Source organism: Salmo salar, chromosome ssa09, assembly GCF_905237065.1.
Source record: "Salmo salar chromosome ssa09, Ssal_v3.1, whole genome shotgun sequence".
Classification (NCBI taxonomy): domain Eukaryota; kingdom Metazoa; phylum Chordata; class Actinopteri; order Salmoniformes; family Salmonidae; genus Salmo; species Salmo salar.
In genome coordinates, this window is record NC_059450.1 from 50,642,809 (window position 1) to 50,660,553 (window position 17,745).

A 17,745-nucleotide genomic window follows, 5' to 3' on the forward strand; every position below is an offset into this window, starting at 1 on the left:
GTATTCGGCGCATGTGACTAATACAATTTGATTTGATTTGAGTTAGAGGGACATACATTAGGTTACTTACATTGTGTCTACCAACGCCCCTGTTATAATGTCATTAGCTAAAGCATTATGATAACTCAGCGACACAATGGTAGGGATTAGCTGAGCTGGACCTGGGTCATTGATAAGTCATTGTCTCAACGCAGCCTTATAACGCTGTGAAAGGATCCAGGAACCCAAATGATTTGGGTGGATTCCATCCTCCTTATAAAACGTGTTTTGTTTCCAAAAGGTATCGAAATTGTCAACAAAAGTTACACCCATTGAGCTGCAATGATCACGTAGCCAGTTGTGAAGAGAAAGAATCTTGCTAAAGCTTTCAATGCCAAGATTCAGAGAGGACACAAGGCCAGATGTGATGGGTCTTTTATTAGCGTCTAGCAGAGAGTCGATCAGCTCTTTAAAATCCAGTTTCAACTGTTCAGAGCTGCCCTTCATAATGTAATTAAAACCCACATGGACTAGGATAGAATCAATGTCCATGTCATTCAGGAGCAGCTTAGTAATGTCATTAAAACCCACATGGACTTTGATAGAATCAATGTCCATGTCCTGACGTTGTCCATTCAGGACCAGCTTAGTAATGTCATTTACTGGAGCTCCGGGATAGGACATTATTTCTACACCAGGAACAGTCACATTTCTTACCATGGAGCTGCCCAAAATCACAGCTACAGATTGTTACACTAGATAATGTGATTTAACCAAATATTTTTGGTATCCATTACTGGGAGTTACAGGATAGGTACTGTTTGGTGTATCAAATCAAATTTGTATTTGTCACATGCGTCGATTACAACAGGTGTAGACCTTACAGTGAAATGCTTACTTAACCAACAAGAAAATACCTAAAAAAAGTAAGAAATTAAAGTAACAAATAATTAAAGAGCAGCAGGAAAATAACAATAGCGATGCTATATACAGGGTGTTACGGTACAGAGTCAATGTGCGGGGGCACTGGTTAGTTGAGGTAATTGAGGTAATATGTACATGTAGGTAGAGTTATTAAAGTGATATATGCGTAGATAATAACAGAGTAGCAGCAGTGTAGAAGGGGGGGGGGGCAATGCAAATAGTCTGGGTAGCCATTTGATTAGCTGTTCAGGAGTCTTATGGCTTGGGGTAGAAGCTGTTTAGAAGCCTCTTTTGCACCTAGACTTGCCATGCGGTAGCAGAGAGAACAGTCTATGACTAGGGTGGCTGGAGTCTTTGACAATTTTTAGGGCCTTCCTCTGACACTGCCTGGTATAGAGGTCCTGGGTGGCAGGAAGAATGGCCCTGGTTATGTACTGGGCCGTACGCAGTACCCTTTGTAGTGCCTTGCGGTCAGAGAGAATTTTGTAGTGCCTAGCACAGAGAATTTTTGACATACCTTAGCGATGCCTTCTTTGTCCTCGATTCGGGGAAACCGGAGTCTCATAAAATGTCTGTGTCTAGTTGCAGGGGGTCAGTTTGGTAAAAGCAACATACACTCATTGATGGTGGGATTTTGGTAACGTACAGGAACTCAAGTCCTTTTGTTCACTCGACCTAGAATACCTCACAATCAAATGCCGACCGCATTACCTCCCAAGATAATTATCTTCGGTTATCGCCACAGCCGTGTATATCCCCCCTCAAGCCGATACCACGACAGCTCTCAAGGAACTACACTGGACCTTCTGCAAACTGGAAACTATATATCCTGAAGCTGCATTTATTATAACTGGGAACTAATAAAGAAGATCTGAGGAAAACGCTACCAAAGTTCTATCAACACATTGGCTGTAGTAAAAAACTCTTTGTTGTTACTCTCCCTTCCGGGATGGCTACAAGGCCCTCCCTTCGGCATATCAGATCACGACTCCATTTTGCTTCCTATAAGCAGAAACTCAAACAGGAAGTATCTGTGCTAAGGTATTGTCAACGCTGGTCTGACCAATCGGAATCCATGCTTCAAGACTGCTTTGATCAAGCGGAATGGGACTTGTTCCAGGTTTTCTCTGAGAATAACATAGACATATACACTAAAATAGTGACTAAGTTCATCAGGAAGTGTATAGGGGATGTTGTTCCCACTGTGACTATTAAAACCTACCCAAACCAAGAACCGTGGATAGATGGCGGTATTCACACAAAACTGAAAGCGCAAACCACCGCATTTAACCATGGCAAGGTGACTGGGAATATGGCAGAATACAAGCAGTCCAGTTATGCCCTCAGTAAGGTAATCAAAATGCCCTCCTCTTCCTCCTCCTCCTCCAGAAAACCAAGCTGACGGCGCTAATGTCATCGACCCCCCCGTGAACACTTGGTGGCCTACGAGTGATGAGACTGATAGCCCCGACAGCATGGAGTCAGATAGGGTAGCTTACATTTCCCGTTTGATATATACATGATGACAACATCAAGATTATATCATACATACGGGATCGTGTAAGACAAACGGACCGATCCTAGAGCCAAACGGACTGATCCTAGAGCCAAACGGACCAATCGTAGAGACAAACGGACCGATCCTAGAGCCAAACGGACCGATCCTAGAGCCAAACGGACCGATCCTAGAGCCAAACGGACTGATCTTAAAGACAAACGGACCAATCCTAGAGAGGAATGGACCGATCCTAGAGCCAAACGGACCGATCCTGGAGACAAGCAGACCGATCCTGGAGCCTAACGGACCGATCCTAGAGCCAAACGGACCAATCCCAGAGAGGAATGGACCGATCCTAGAGACAAACGGACCGATCCTAGAGCCAAACGGACCGATCCTAGAGCCAAACGGACCATTCGTAGAGACAAAAGGACCAATCCTAGAGCCAAACGGACCGATCCTAGAGCCAAACGGACCGATCCTGGTGCCAAACGGACCAATCCTAAAGCAAATGGACCAATCCTAGAGCCAAACGGACCGATCCTAGAGCCAAACGGACCGATCCTAGAGACAAACGGACCGATCCTAGAGCCAAACGGACCGATCCTAGATCCAAACGGACCGATCCTAGAGACAAACGGACCGATCCTAGAGAGGAATGGACCGATCCTGGAGCCAAACGGACCGATCCTGGAGCCAAATGGACCGATCCTAGAGCCAAACGGACCGATCGTAGAGAGGAATGGACCGATCCTGGAGCCAAACGGACCGATCCTAGAGACAAACGGACCGATTCTGGAGACAAACCGACCGATTCTGGAGACAAACCGACCGATCCTAGAGCCATAAAGGGCAGGTGCATTTCAAATGAGTTCTACTACAGATTTTTTTAAAAACATGGTAGTCAGATTGACCGGAGATGGTTGTGTTATTCACCAAAAATAGACCGGGTATACTGTGAGCCATGTTGGCTCTTTGGCGACAGAATGTGTCGGTCACACCAGTTGACATGGACTGTGGGAATTAATAGACTGATTTTATACACCGTGCTAAACTTTCTTTCCAAGCTGGGAAAGAGCGCGAGGACGGCTCATGCAGGCTCTGGCTATACATGACAGTTGTATATATATTTTAAAAAATGTAATCAATTGGTTGCTGTTGCGTTAAAAATGTATTTCACAATCTGCAATGTTTGAATTTCCAACTTCAATTACTGAACAAGTCAGTACATTATCGCCGTGGCAACCCAACAAATGTTTTATTTGTCTAAATACTTATAACTTCTTCAAATTGGGGGAACTAGGTACACAAAGTCAAAAACAATATATCTAAAAACGGTAAAACAAAAATACCCTCAAATAAAAGGTGACATTCTGTACTGTTGCCTAATATGACTTTTTTTTTTATCTCAAGTCCAAAATGCTGGAGTATAGAGCCACATTTTTTTAAATGTTTGCTTCACTGTCCAAATAAATACAGAGCTCTGATTATACTGATTGTATCTTTACATATTTATATCCATAACTGTGTCTTTATCTATAACCATTATCATTTACATAATTAATAAGCTCTACATATTTAGTTAAAGTCCAACTGAATCGGAAAAAGGGCAACTTGTCTGGTTGAAAACAGCCTAAATGCCATTGATATGAGACAGAAACATTTTTCTAGTGTAAAAAAAATTGACTCAAGTGTAAATAGGATCATTTTGGTCATAAAATCAGTCTCGTCCAAAACTGAGATTTCCGAGATGATTAGGAAAAAGATTGTATGTCACGGGAATTAAGGATATGCAATAGTTTTCCTTGGGTTGGGTCTATTTCAATCCTGCCCATATGCCCACACCTGTAATGAGTAAGATGGGAGACAGAGAGCTAGTTTTCAAGCGCAGGACGCAGCAGGTTGTTTTATTAGTAAAGGACCACAGGAGGAGACAGGTCGCTGGGTCCAGGGGCAGGCAGAAGAGGTTGATGACAGGAAATCTGATCTGGCAAAAGTACAGGCAGGAAATAGGCAACAGACGTCGTTAGTGAGGATGTTGAAAAATGATGATACACAGGAGGACTAATACAGAAATTAACAGAGCCCTGAATAGAATGTGTAACAAAACAAACAATACCTCACAATGATGGGGTGCAATGAACTGAACTAAATAGTGTGTGATAATGACATACAGTGGGGCAAAAAAGTATTTAGTCAGCCACCAATTGTGCAAGTTCTCTCACTTAAAAAGATGAGAGAGGCCTGTAATTTTCATCATAGGTACACGTCAACTATGACAGACAAAATGTGGGAAAAAAATCCAGAAAATCACATTGTAGGATTTTTAATGAATTTATTTGCAAATTATGGTGGAAAATAAGTATTTGGTCACCTACAAACAAGCAAGATTTCTGGCTCTCACAGTCCTGTGACGTCTTCTTTAAGAGGCTCCTCTGTCCTCCACTTGTTACCTGTATTAATGGCACCTGTTTGAACTTGTTATCAGTATAAAAGACACCTGTCCACAACCTCAAACAGTCACACTCCAAACTCCACTATGGCCAAGACCAAAGAGCTGTCAAAGGACACCAGAAACAAAATTGTAGACCTGCACCAGGCAGGGAAGACTGAATCTGCAATAGGTAAGCAGCTTGGTTTGAAGAAATCAACTGTGGGAGCAATTATTAGGAAATGGAAGACATACAAGACCACTGATAATCTCCCTCGATCTGGGGCTCCACACAAGATCTCACCCCGTGGGGTCAAAATGATCACAAGAACGGTGAGCAAAAATCCCAGAACCACACGGGGGGACCTAGTGAATAACCTGCAGAGAGCTGGGACCAAAGTAACAAAGCCTACCATCAGCAAGGGCATTGAAGATGAAACGTGGCTGGGTCTTTCAGCATGACAATGATCCCAAACACACCACCCGGGCAACGAAGGAGTGGCTTCGTAAGAAGCATTTCAAGGTCCTGGAGTGGCCTAGCCAGTCTCCAGATCTCAACCCCATAGAAAATCTTTGGAGGGAGTTGAAAGTCCGTGTTGCCCAGCAACAGCCCCAAAACATCACTGCTCTAGAGGAGATCAGCATAAAGGAATGGGCCAAAATACCAGCAACAGTGTGTGAAAACCTTGTGAAGACTTACAGAAAATGTTTGACCTGTGTCATTGCCAACAAAGGGTATATAACAAAGTATTGAGATAAACTTTTGTTATCACCAAATACTTATTTTCCACCATAATTTGCAAATAAATTCATGAAAAATCCTACAATGTGATTCTCTGGATTTTTTTTCTTCTCATTTTGTCTGTCATAGTTGAAGTGTACCTATGATGAAAATTACAGGCCTCTCTCATCTTTTTAAGTGGGAGAACATGCACAATTGGTGGCTGACTAAGTACTTTTTTGCCCCACTGTACAAGTGTGTGAACAGGTGATCAGAATTCAGGTGATTGGGATCTGGAGAGTGAGCTGCATTCAGGTGATATAGGTGTTTGAGAGTGTGAGTTGGAAGCATACGTTACAACAGCACCCAAGTAATCATCAATTTCGAGCGCAGCTGCACGCAACCCGATTGTAATGCCCGTGGTAAATTTGGTTTGACTTTGGATATTCCGACGGGGCTAGTTAGGAACCATCAGTAAATTACACAATGTACATGGGACGATATAAAAAAAAGTTTAAATAGCTAAAAATTTCAATGAGTTAAAAACCTCAAACCTACTATAAAATTATAGAAATTCATATACAAACTAAATATTGTCCCATTTTCATTGTGTAATTTATTGACTGTCTCTAACTAGCCCCAGAGATAGGCTATCCAAAGTCAAACCTACTTTAGCACTAGTTAGCCTAAAATACTTCCAGACACAAGACCAAGGATTGGTTTCGCAAAAGCATTTTAAGGCAAAATTCATCGTTAGTTTCTTAGGAGCATTGTTAAATCTCTGAGCTGTTTCCCAAAACAATCGTTATTAACGTCGCACTTGAAAACTCTCGTAATCTAACGCTATTTAGATGCTATTTTGCCCTCAAACGTCCCCTTTATACACAGAAGATCTCCCCTAAACACAGAATCAAATGGTTTATCCGTCTCTCTGTGACACCGATAATTTACGAACAAAGTTGACTTCAAATACAAAGTTGCCAACGTCTTTCCAATCGATACAAACACTCAACGTATAAAAATATTATTCAAATGAAAAAGAGATAACATAATATATAATAGGCTGTATGCTTATTTTAATCATGTTCAATCAATTGAGTTCTATTTTGCTACTTGTAGGCTACTGTCTGTAATTTGACTCAATATATTTCAGGCTGTGTAGCCTAATGTGATCAATGATGTGCCAAATCAGTGATTTTGTGAATTTTTATTTGGTAAACATAAGTATAATCCGCCTCAATATTTGCAGCCGTAGGGTGATAATAGGAGCTGATCCGTGGTCAGTATTGTGAAATAATTCGAATGATATAATGAGGTAAGATTAGAATGTAGAAAGCTGATCTGAGTACAGCGCTCCCTTTTCTTTCGATACTACTAGGATAAGGGACTTCTTAGTCAGTTGTACAACTGAATGTATTCAACTGAAATGTGTCTTCCGCATTTAACCCAACCCCTCTGAATCAGAGAGGTGCTGGGGGGGGGGGCTGCCATTATCAACATCCACATCTTCATCGACCAGGGGAACAGTGGGTTATAACTGCCTTACTCAGGGCCCGGAGAACAGTGGGTTATAACTGCCTTACTCAGGGCCCGGGGAACAGTGGGTTATAACTGCCTTACTCAGGGCCTGGGGAACAGTGGGTTATAACTGCCTTGTTCAGGGGCAGAACGACAGATTTTGACCTTGTCAGCTCGGGGATTCGATCCAGCAACCTTTCGGTTACTGGCAAAGAGCGACTTTGCAATTCATCTGATCACTCTTCATAACATTCTGGAGTATATGCAAATTGCCATCATACAAACTGAGGCAGCAGACTTTGTGAAAATGTAATATTTTGTGTCATTCTCAAAACTTTTGTCCTCGACTGTACAAACGCTTCCAAAGTGCAATACAAGAGGACACACACATGGATTCACAACCCCAAGACAACTCTCGTTTGGGCTTCAGTCATGCATTTTTTTTTTATGAGCAAAGCTATAGTATAAAATGAGACCCAAATCAGTATGTTCAGCCTCACTTGAAACACTGTTGTTATATATATATTGAGACAAACAGACAACGTTTCAATTCCAACAGAGATCTTCATCAAGACCTGTTATCTGTTTTTATCTCAAATAGTGGGTCCATACGCTAAAGCAGTATTTTCACTTTGGAGGAAAACACTGGAGAGTTTTTATTAATAGACCGTCAGCAAAAAAAAAAGCATCCATTTACGTGTTGTTTACGAGTGCATTTCACACTACTTTTGGATTATAATTGGATTGTAAAGGCTTGTATAAATAACCTGCTTAAATATAGTGTTTGTGTTATCATCGCAAATCAGCTACATTACTTACTACTTAAAAATACACTTAAACTTCAATCAGTAAATTGGTCTTTGGCTAGCTTTTCTGCAGCCTACAAGCGCCTTCAGAAAGTATTCACACCCCTTGACTTTTTTCCACATTTTCTTGTTTTAAAGACTGAATCTAAAGTGGACTATTTTGAGATTATTTTTGTTACTGGCCAACACACAATACCCCAGAATGACAAAGTGGGATTATGTTTTTCGAACATTGAATATCCCTTTGAGCATGGTGAAGTTATTGATTACACTTTGGATGATGCATAAATACACCCAGCCATTACAAAGATACAGGCGTCCTTCCTAACTCAGTTGCCGGAGAGGAAGGAAACCGCTCAGGGATTTCACCCATGAGGCCAATGGTGACTTTAAAACAGTTACAGAGTTTAATGGCTGGGATAGGAGAAAACTGAGGATGGATCAACAACATTGTAGTTACTCCACAATACTTACCTAATTGAAAAGAAGGAATACTGTACAGAATACAAATATTCCAAAACATGCATCCTGTTTCCAACAAGGGACTAAAGTAAAACTGCAAAAAATGAGTACAACTCTCCATATTTTCAAGCATGGTGGTGGCTGCATCATGTTATGGGTATGCTTGTAATCGTTAAGGGCTGGAGAGTTTTTCATGATAAAAAAATAAACAGAATGGAAAAATCCTAGAGGAAAACCTGGTTCAGTCTGCTTTCCACAAGACACTGGGAGATGAATTCACCTTTCAGCAGGACAATAACCTAAAACACAAGGCCAAATATACACTGGAGTTGCTTACCAAGAAGACAGTAAATGTTCCTGAGTGGCCGAGTTACAGTTTTGACTTAATTTTACTTGAAAATGGTTGTCTAGCAATGATAAACAACCATTTTGACAGAGCTTGAAGAATTCTGAAAATAATAATAAAAAATAAATATGAATCTATTTTGAATTCAGGCTGTAAAACAACAAAATGTGGAATAGGTCAAGGGGTATGAATACTTTCTGAAGGAACTGTATGTCAATGAGCATTGGCATTCTAGCTAACAACTGCTGAAATCCAAAAGGCCAGCAGCATACCACCCTGCATACCACTGCTGGCTTGCTTCTGAAGCTAAGCAGGGTTGGTCCTGGTCAGTCCCTGCATGGGAGACCAGATGCTGCTGGAAGTGGTGTTGGAGGGCCAGTAGAAGGCACTCTTTCCTCTGGTCTAAAAAAATATCCCAATGCCCCAGGGCAGTGATTGGGGACATTGCCCTGTGTAGGGTGCCGTCTTTCGGGTGGGACGTTAAACGGGTGTCCTGACTCTCTGAGGTAATTATAGATCCCATGGCACTTATCGTAAGAGTAGGGGTGTTAACCCCTGTGTCCTGACTAAATTCCCCATCTGGCCCTCAAACCATCACGGCCACCTAATCATCCCCAGCTTACAATTGGCTCATTCATCCCCCTCCTCTACCCTGTAACTATTCTCCAGGTTGTTGCTGCAAATGAGAACGTGTTCTCAGTCAACTTACCTGGTAAAATAACAGATATATCTTTTTTTTTTTTTAAGAGTTACTTTGCAACTATCACAACCAAATATAATCTTAGCGATTAAAAAATAAATAAAAAAACATTGTAAGCCTATGAGAACCCCCCAAAATTGTTTTTTTCTTTAGAACTACTAACCTACATGTATATAGTTATGTTGAATGGGCAGCTGTTTTTCCACAGTGGCCTTTATGATGTAATGAGTAGCAACGCGCATGCCCCGCCCACCTGATTATCTTGGCTTTTCCAGTTATCTTTTTTTTTTTTTTTAAAGGGTTCAAAATCTACTCGTACTGTAATTTTTTTCCCCGTTAATTTACCGCTAAGCAGAGCATGTGAGCGGAGTTGAGCGGTCGGAAGACGTCCTTTCCAACCACTCTGCTAAAAAAATGTAAAAAACGCTCCTCGCTCACAGGAAGAAAAAAAACTGCCACTTGATTCATTAAAATCACAATTAAACCAACACCCATCTATTTTTGTGACTACCTGGACTTATCTATTTTGGAAGGCACAGTGCAGTCAAAATACAGATTTTCCTGTGTTTTTATAGGGTTCAACAAGTCTGGGAACTTTCCCCAAATTCCCAGGTTTCCTGTAAAGGAAAGGTTTATGTTACAAACTCTTAACACGGCTGCTGGTGAGGGAATAAGAATAATTATAGTCCCTGATAGTTGTGTTGTGATCTGTGTTCCAGGTGGATGTGACTGATGGTTGTGTTGTGATCTGTGTTCCAGGTGAATGGGGCTGATGGTTGTGTTGTGATCTGTGTTCCAGGTAGATGGGGCTGATGGTTGCGTTGTGATCTGTGTTCCAGGTGTATGGGGCTGATGGTTGTGTTGTGATCTGTGTTCCAGGTAAATGGGGCTGATGGTTGTTTGGTGATCTGTGTTCCAGGTGGATGGGGCTGATGGTTGTGTTGTGATCTGTGTTCCAGGTGGATGGGGCTGATGGTTGTGTTGTGATCTGTGTTCCAGGTGGATGGGGCTGATGGTTGTGTTGTGATCTGTGTTCCAGGTGGATGGGGCTGATGGTTGTGTTGTGATCTGTGTTCCAGGTGGATGGGGCTGATGGTTGTGTTGTGATCTGTGTTCCAGGTGGATGGGGCTGATGGTTGTGTTGTGATCTGTGTTCCAGGTGATGGGGCTGATGGTTGTGTTGTGATCTGTGTTCCAGGTGGATGGGGCTGATGGTTGTGTTGTGATCTGTGTTCCAGGTGGATGGGGCTGATGGTTGTGTTGTGATCTGTGTTCCAGGTGGATGGGGCTGATGGTTGTGTTGTGATCTGTGTTCCAGGTAGTGGGGCTGATGGTTGTGTTGTGATCTGTGTTCCAGGTGGATGGGGCTGATGGTTGTGTTGTGATCTGTGTTCCAGGTGGATGGGGCTGATGGTTGTGTTGTGATCTGTGTTCCAGGTGGATGGGGCTGATGGTTGTGTTGTGATCTGTGTTCCAGGTGGATGGGGCTCTAGGAGCTGAGGAGATGGTGGAGACTCTGACAGAGAGGAATCTGGACCTGGAGGAGAAAGTCAGAGAGCTGAGAGAGACCGTCGTTGATCTGGTGAGACAGACACACCACAGACCAGCTGGGACAGACACACCACAGACCAGCTGGGACAGAAACACCACAGACCAGCTGGGACAGACACACCACAGACCAGCTGGGACAGACACACCACAGACCAACTAGGACAGACACACCACAGACCAACTGGGACAGAAACACCACAGACCAGCTGGGACAGAAACACCACAGACCAGCTGGGACAGACACACCACAGACCAACGAGGACAGACACACCACAGACCAGCTGGGACAGACACACCACAGACCAGCTGGGACAGAAACACCACAGACCAGCTGAGACAGACACACCACAGACCAGCTGGGACAGACACACCACAGACCAGCTGGGACAGAAACACCAAAGACCAACTGGGACAGAAACACCACAGACCAGCTGGGACAGACACACCACAGACCAGCTGGGACAGACACACCACAGACCAGCTGGGACAGACACAGACCAACTGGGACAGACACACCACAGACCAGCTGGGACAGACACACCACAGATCAACTGGGACAGAAACACCACAGATCAACTGGGACAGAAACACCATAGACCAGCTGGGACAGAAACACCACAGACCAGCTGGGACAGAACCACCACAGACCAACTAGGACAGAAACACCACAGAACAGCTGGGACAGACACACCACAGATCAACTGGGACAGAAACACCACAGATCAACTGGGACAGAAACACCACAGACCAGCTGGGACAGAAACACCACAGACCAACTGGGACAGACACACCACAGACCAACTGGGACAGAAACACCACAGACCAACAGACACACCACAGACCAACTGGGACATAAACACCACAGACCAACTGGGACAGAAACACCACAGACCAACTAGGACAGAAACACCACAGACCAACAGACACACCACAGAGCAACTGGGACATAAACACCACAGACCAGCTGGGACAGACACACCACAGACCAACTGGGACAGACACACCACAGACCAGCTGGGACAGAAACACCACAGACCAAATGGGACAGAAACACCACAGACAGACAGACACACCACAGACCAGCTGGGACAGACACACCACAGACCAACTAGGACAGAAACACCACAGACCAGCTGGGACAGACACACCACAGACCAACTAGGACAGAAACACCACAGACCAGCTGGGACAGAAAAACCACAGACCAACTGGGACAGACACACCACAGACCAACTGGGACAGACACACCACAGACCAGCTGGGACAGAAACACCACAGACCAAATGGGACAGACACACCACAGACCAGCTGGGACAGAAACACCACAGACCAACTGGGACAGACACACCACAGACCAACTGGGACAGAAACACCACAGACCAACTGGGATAGAAACACCACAGACCAACTGGGACAGACACACCACAGACCAACTGGGACAGAAACACCACAGACCAACTGGGACAGAAACACCACAGACCAACAGACACACCACAGACCAAATAGGATAGACACACCACTGACCAGCTGGGACAGAAACACCACATACCAGCTGGGACAGAAACACCACAGACCAGCTGGGACAGACACACCACAGACCATCTGGGACAGACACAGACCAGCTGGGACAGAAACACCACAGACCAACTGTGACAGAAACACCACATACCAGCTGGGACAGAAACACCACATACCAGCTGGGACACACACACCACAGACCAGCTGGGACAGAAACACCACAGACCAACTGGGACAGAAACACCACAGACCAGCTGGGACAGACACACCACAGACCAACTGGGATATAAACACCACAGACCAACTGGGACAGAAACACCACAGACCAACTAGGACTGAAAAACCACAGACCAGCTGGGACAGACACACCACAGACCAACTGGGACAGACACACCACAGACCAACTGGGACAAAAACACCACAGACCAACTGGGACAGACGCAGACCAGCTGGGACAGAAACACCACAGATCAACTGGGACAGAAACACCACAGACCAGCTGGGACAGAAACACCACAGACCAACTGGGACAGACACACCACAGACCAACTAGGACAGAAACACCACAGACCAGCTGGGACAGACACACCACAGATCAACTGGGACAGAAACACCACAGATCAACTGGGACAGAAACACCACAGACCAGCTGGGACAGAAACACCACAGACCAACTGGGACAGACACACCACAGACCAACTGGGACAGAAACACCACAGACCAACAGACACACCACAGACCAACTGGGACATAAACACCACAGACCAACTGGGACAGAAACACCACAGACCAACTAGGACAGAAACACCACAGACCAACAGACACACCACAGAGCAACTGGGACATAAACACCACAGACCAGCTGGTACAGACACACCACAGACCAACTGGGACAGACACACCACAGACCAACTGGGACAGACCACAGACCAGCTGGGACAGAAACACCACAGACCAACTGGGACAGAAACACCACAGACCAGCTGGGACAGACACACCACAGACCAACTGGGACAGAAACACCACACACCAGCTGGGACAGAAACACCACAGACCAGCTGGGACAGAAACACCACAGACCAGCTGGGACAGAAACACCACAGACCAGCTGGGACAGACACACCACAGACCAACTGGGACAGAAACACCACAGACCAACAGACACACCACAGACCAGCTGGGACAGACACACCACAGACCAACTGGGACAGAAACACCACAGACCAACAGACACACCACAGACCAGCTGGGACAGACACACCACAGACCAACTAGGACAGAAACACCACAGACCAGCTGGGACAGACACACCACAGACCAACTAGGACAGAAACACCACAGACCAGCTGGGACAGAAACACCACAGACCAACTGGGACAGAAACACCACAGACCAACTGGGACAGACACACCACAGACCAACTGGGACAGAAACACTACAGACCAACTGGGACAGAAACACCACAGACCAACAGACACACCACAGACCAAATAGGACAGACACACCACTGACCAGCTGGGACAGAAACACCACATACCAGCTGGGACAGAAACACCACAGACCAGCTGGGACAGACACACCACAGACCAGCTGGGACAGACACAGACCAGCTGGGACAGAAACACCACAGACCAACTGGGACAGAAACACCACATACCAGCTGGGACACACACACCACAGACCAGCTGGGACAGACACACCACAGACCAACTGGGACAGAAACACCACAGACCAACAGACACACCACAGATCAGCTGGGACAGACACACCACAGACCAACTAGGACAGAAACACCACAGACCAGCTGGGACAGAAACACCACAGACCAGCTGGGACAGACACACCAACAGACCAGCTGGGACAGACACACCACAGACCAGCTGGGACAGAAACACCACAGACCAACTGGGACAGAAACACCACAGACCAACTGGGACAGACACACCACAGACCAGCTGGGACAGACACACCACAGACAAACTGGGACAGACCACAGACCAGCTGGGACAGAAACACCACAGACCAACTGGGACAGAAACACCACAGACCAGCTGGGACAGAAACACCACAGACCAACTGGGACAGACACACCACAGACCAGCTGGGACAGAAACACCACAGACCAGCTGGGACAGACACAGACCAGCTGGGACAGAAACATCACAGACCAGCTGGGACAGACACACCACAGACCAACTGGGACAGAAACACCACAGACCAACTGGGACAGAAACACCGCAGACCAACTGGGACAGAAACACCACAGACCAGCTGGGACAGACACACCACAGACCAACTGGGACAGACCACAGACCAACTGGGACAGAAACACCACAGACCAACTGGGACAGACACACCACAGACCAACTGGGACAGAAACACCACAGACCAACTTGGACAGACACACCACAGACCAACAGACAGACATGGTTGGGCGTCAATTTCATTTCACTTCCAGTCAATTCAGGAAGTACACTGAAATTCAAATGATCTTCAATGTTTTTCAACGGGGTAAAATGTGGAGTTTAATTAGAATTTGGTTTACTTCCTAGACATTTTTGATAAACATTGGTTATTTCTGTGGTCTGAATTTAATAACTACAAACAGCAACGCTTTCAGATGTTTTCCGTTGGTAGGCCTACCTACCCATGCACTAATGTGTCTCTCTTCACTCTGCTCACTTCAGTGAATGAATGGCCAATCAATCAATCAATCAATCAATCAATCAATCAATCAATCAATCAATAGTCATACATAGCTGATAATTGTGACGTCACTGAATGTGTACGTGTCACGTCGGTTGAAAGGAGAGGACCAAGGTGCAGTGTGGTGAGCGTACATGTTATTTTTATTAGAAAAGACGCAGAACAAAACAAATAAACACTACCCAACAAACCGTGAAGCTAAAGGCTATGTGGCATAAACAAAGTCAACTTCCCACAACACAACACAACGATAGAAAGCTGTCCCTGATTGAGAACCATACCTGGCCAAAACATAGAAAATAAAGAACATAGAAAAAGGAACATAGAATGCCCACCCTAGTCACACCCTGGCCTACCCAAAATAGAGAATAAAAAATCTCTCTATGGCCAGGGCGTGACAGTACGTAGCATTCGGAAAGAATTCAGACCCCTTCCCCTTTTTCCACATTTTGTTACGTTACACTCTTATCGTAAAATTGATTACGTTTATTTTTTTTCCTCATCAATCTATCTATACACAATACACAAAGAGAAAACAGGTTTTTAGAAATGACTAAAAAGTAACTCTCTAAATTGAGCTCAGGTGCATCCTGTTTCCATTGATGTTTCCATTGATCATCCTTGAGATGTTTCTACAACTTGATTGGAGTCCACCTGTGGTAAATTCAATTGATTTGATATGATTTGGAAAGGCACACACCTGTCTATATAAGGTCCCACAGTTGACAGTCGAAGGTGAAGGTTCACCTTCCAACAGGACAACGACTCTAAGCACACAGCCAAGACAACGCAGGAGTGGCTTCGGGACAAGTCTCTGAATGTCCTTGAGTGGCCCAGCCAGAGCCTGAACTTGAACCCGATCGAAAATCTCTGGAGAGACCTAAAAATAGCTGTGCAGCGACTCTCCCATCCAACCTGACAGAGCTTGAGAGGATCTGCAGAGAAAAATGGGAGAAACTCCCCAAATACAGGTGTGCCAAGCTTGTAGAGTCATACCCAAGAAGACTGGAGGCTGTAATCGCTGCCAAAGGTGCTTCAACAAAGTACTGAGTGAAGGGTCAGAATAGTTAAACTACTGCTCAAAAGTTTGGACATACCTACTCATTCACAGGTTTTTCTTTATTTTACTCAAGAAGACACATATCCACCTCACAGTGAAATGCTGAATACAACAGGTGTAGTAGACCTCACAGTGAAATGCTGAACACAACAGGTGTAGTAGACCTTACAGTGAAATGCTGAATACAACAAGTGTAGTAGACCTCACAGTGAAATGCTGAATACAACAGGTGTAGACCTCACAGTGAAATGCTGAATACAACAGGTGTAGACCTCACAGTGAAATGCTGAATACAACAGGTGTAGTAGACCTTACAGTGAAATGCTGAATACAACAGGTGTAGTAGACCTCACAGTGAAATGCTGAATACAACAGGTGTAGACCTCACAGTGAAATGCTGAATACAACAGGTGTAGTAGACCTCACAGTGAAATGCTGAATACAACAGGTGTAGTAGACCTCACAGTGAAATGCTGAATACAACAGGTGTAGACCTCACAGTGAAATGCTGACTACAACAGGTGTAGACCTCACAGTGAAATGCTGACTACAACAGGTGTAGACCTCACAGTGAAATGCTGAATACAACAGGTGTAGACCTCACAGTGAAATGCTGAATACAACAGGTGTAGACCTCACAGTGAAATGCTGAATACAACAGGTGTAGACCTTACAGTGAAATGCATATTTATTTATTTTTTCGCTCTACCAAAAAAAACACACTTAAGTGTGATCTTGTGCTCTGTGATTGGTCCGTTTTCTACAGGAAGCCATCAATGAAATGAATGACGAGCTGCAGGAGAACGCCAGAGAGACGGAGTTGGAGCTCAGAGAGATGCTGGATCTGGGCGGAGGCAGGGTCAGGGAGGCGGAGAAACGGGTGGAGGCTGCTCAGGAGACCGTAGCCGACTATCAACAGACCATCAAGAAGTACCGCGAGTTGACCGCTCACCTGCAGGAAGTGAACAGAGAGCTGACCAGCCAGCAGGAAGCCACAGCTGAACAACAGCAGCAGCAGCAACCTCCGGCTGAGATGTTTGACTTCAAGATCAAGTTTGCTGAGACTAAGGCCTATGCCAAGGTGAGCTGTACACAGTGCCCTGGTCGACAGTGTCCCTGTCCACAACAGTACCATGACTTCCTGTCCACTAACAGCCTGAAATACGCTGTGAAAAATACATTGGTGTAGTCTAAACTATCTGTTTTTGCGTGTGTCTCTCTGTCTCTCTTTCTTTCTCTCTCTCTCTCTCTCTCTCTCTGTCGCTCTCTCTCTCTCGCTCTCTTTCTCTCTGTCTCTCTCTGTCTCTGTCTCTCTCTCTCTGTCTCTCGCTCTTTCTCTCTCTCGCTCTTTCTCTCTCTGTCTCTGTCTCTCTCTCTCTTGCTCTCTCTATGTGTCTCTCTCTGTGTCTTTCTCTGTGTGTGTATCTCTCTCTCTCCCTCTCTCTCCCCCTCTCTTGCTGTGTCTCTCTCTCTCTGTGTGTCTCTCTCCCTGTGTGTGTCTCTCTCTGTGTGTGTCTCTCTCTCT

The 17,745-nt window shown here is 45.0% G+C and overlaps 1 protein-coding gene across 7 annotated transcripts in view; it reads left to right on the plus strand.

The window, feature by feature from the left end:
• The window catches only part of LOC106611399 (dynactin subunit 1), a 338,889-nt gene that overhangs the window by 261,171 nt on the left and 59,973 nt on the right, over positions 1-17,745 (plus strand). For all 7 annotated transcript variants that reach the window (XM_045723788.1, XM_045723789.1, XM_045723790.1 and 4 more), the window contains 2 exons: positions 10,863-10,967; positions 16,987-17,301. In XM_045723788.1, coding sequence (XP_045579744.1) covers positions 10,863-10,967; positions 16,987-17,301 — 420 coding nt within the window. The remainder of the gene's footprint in view (positions 1-10,862; positions 10,968-16,986; positions 17,302-17,745) is intronic.